The sequence below is a fragment of the Penaeus monodon genome, chromosome 25 (assembly GCF_015228065.2).
Source record: "Penaeus monodon isolate SGIC_2016 chromosome 25, NSTDA_Pmon_1, whole genome shotgun sequence".
NCBI lineage: Eukaryota > Metazoa > Arthropoda > Malacostraca > Decapoda > Penaeidae > Penaeus > Penaeus monodon.
Window position 1 is genome coordinate 36,059,093 of NC_051410.1, and position 255 is coordinate 36,059,347.

Genomic DNA, 255 nt, shown 5'->3' on the forward strand with positions numbered 1-255 from the left:
AATCAAACTAAAACGGCCCCCTCCCCCCCCCCCAGACCCGTGCGGCAGCTCCGCCCTGACGGCCACCAACCACACGCAGACGATCGAATCCCCCGGTTATCCGAACCAGTACCAGACCAGTATCCGGTGTCGCTGGACCATCACGGCGCCGGAGGACACTCAGGATATTCATGTTGAATTCACCGACATGAATCTCGAGTCTTCGGCGAAATGCGCCAAGGACTACCTCGAAATTTCCGAGCTCTTAAACGTAAG

The 255-nt window shown here is 57.3% G+C and overlaps 1 protein-coding gene across 1 annotated transcript in view; it reads left to right on the forward strand.

The window, feature by feature from the left end:
- The window catches only part of LOC119589380 (cubilin-like), a 70,980-nt gene that overhangs the window by 61,974 nt on the left and 8,751 nt on the right, over positions 1–255 (forward strand). Inside the window, exon 61 of the mRNA XM_037937998.1 lies at positions 36–250. Coding sequence (XP_037793926.1) covers positions 36–250 — 215 coding nt within the window. The remainder of the gene's footprint in view (positions 1–35; positions 251–255) is intronic.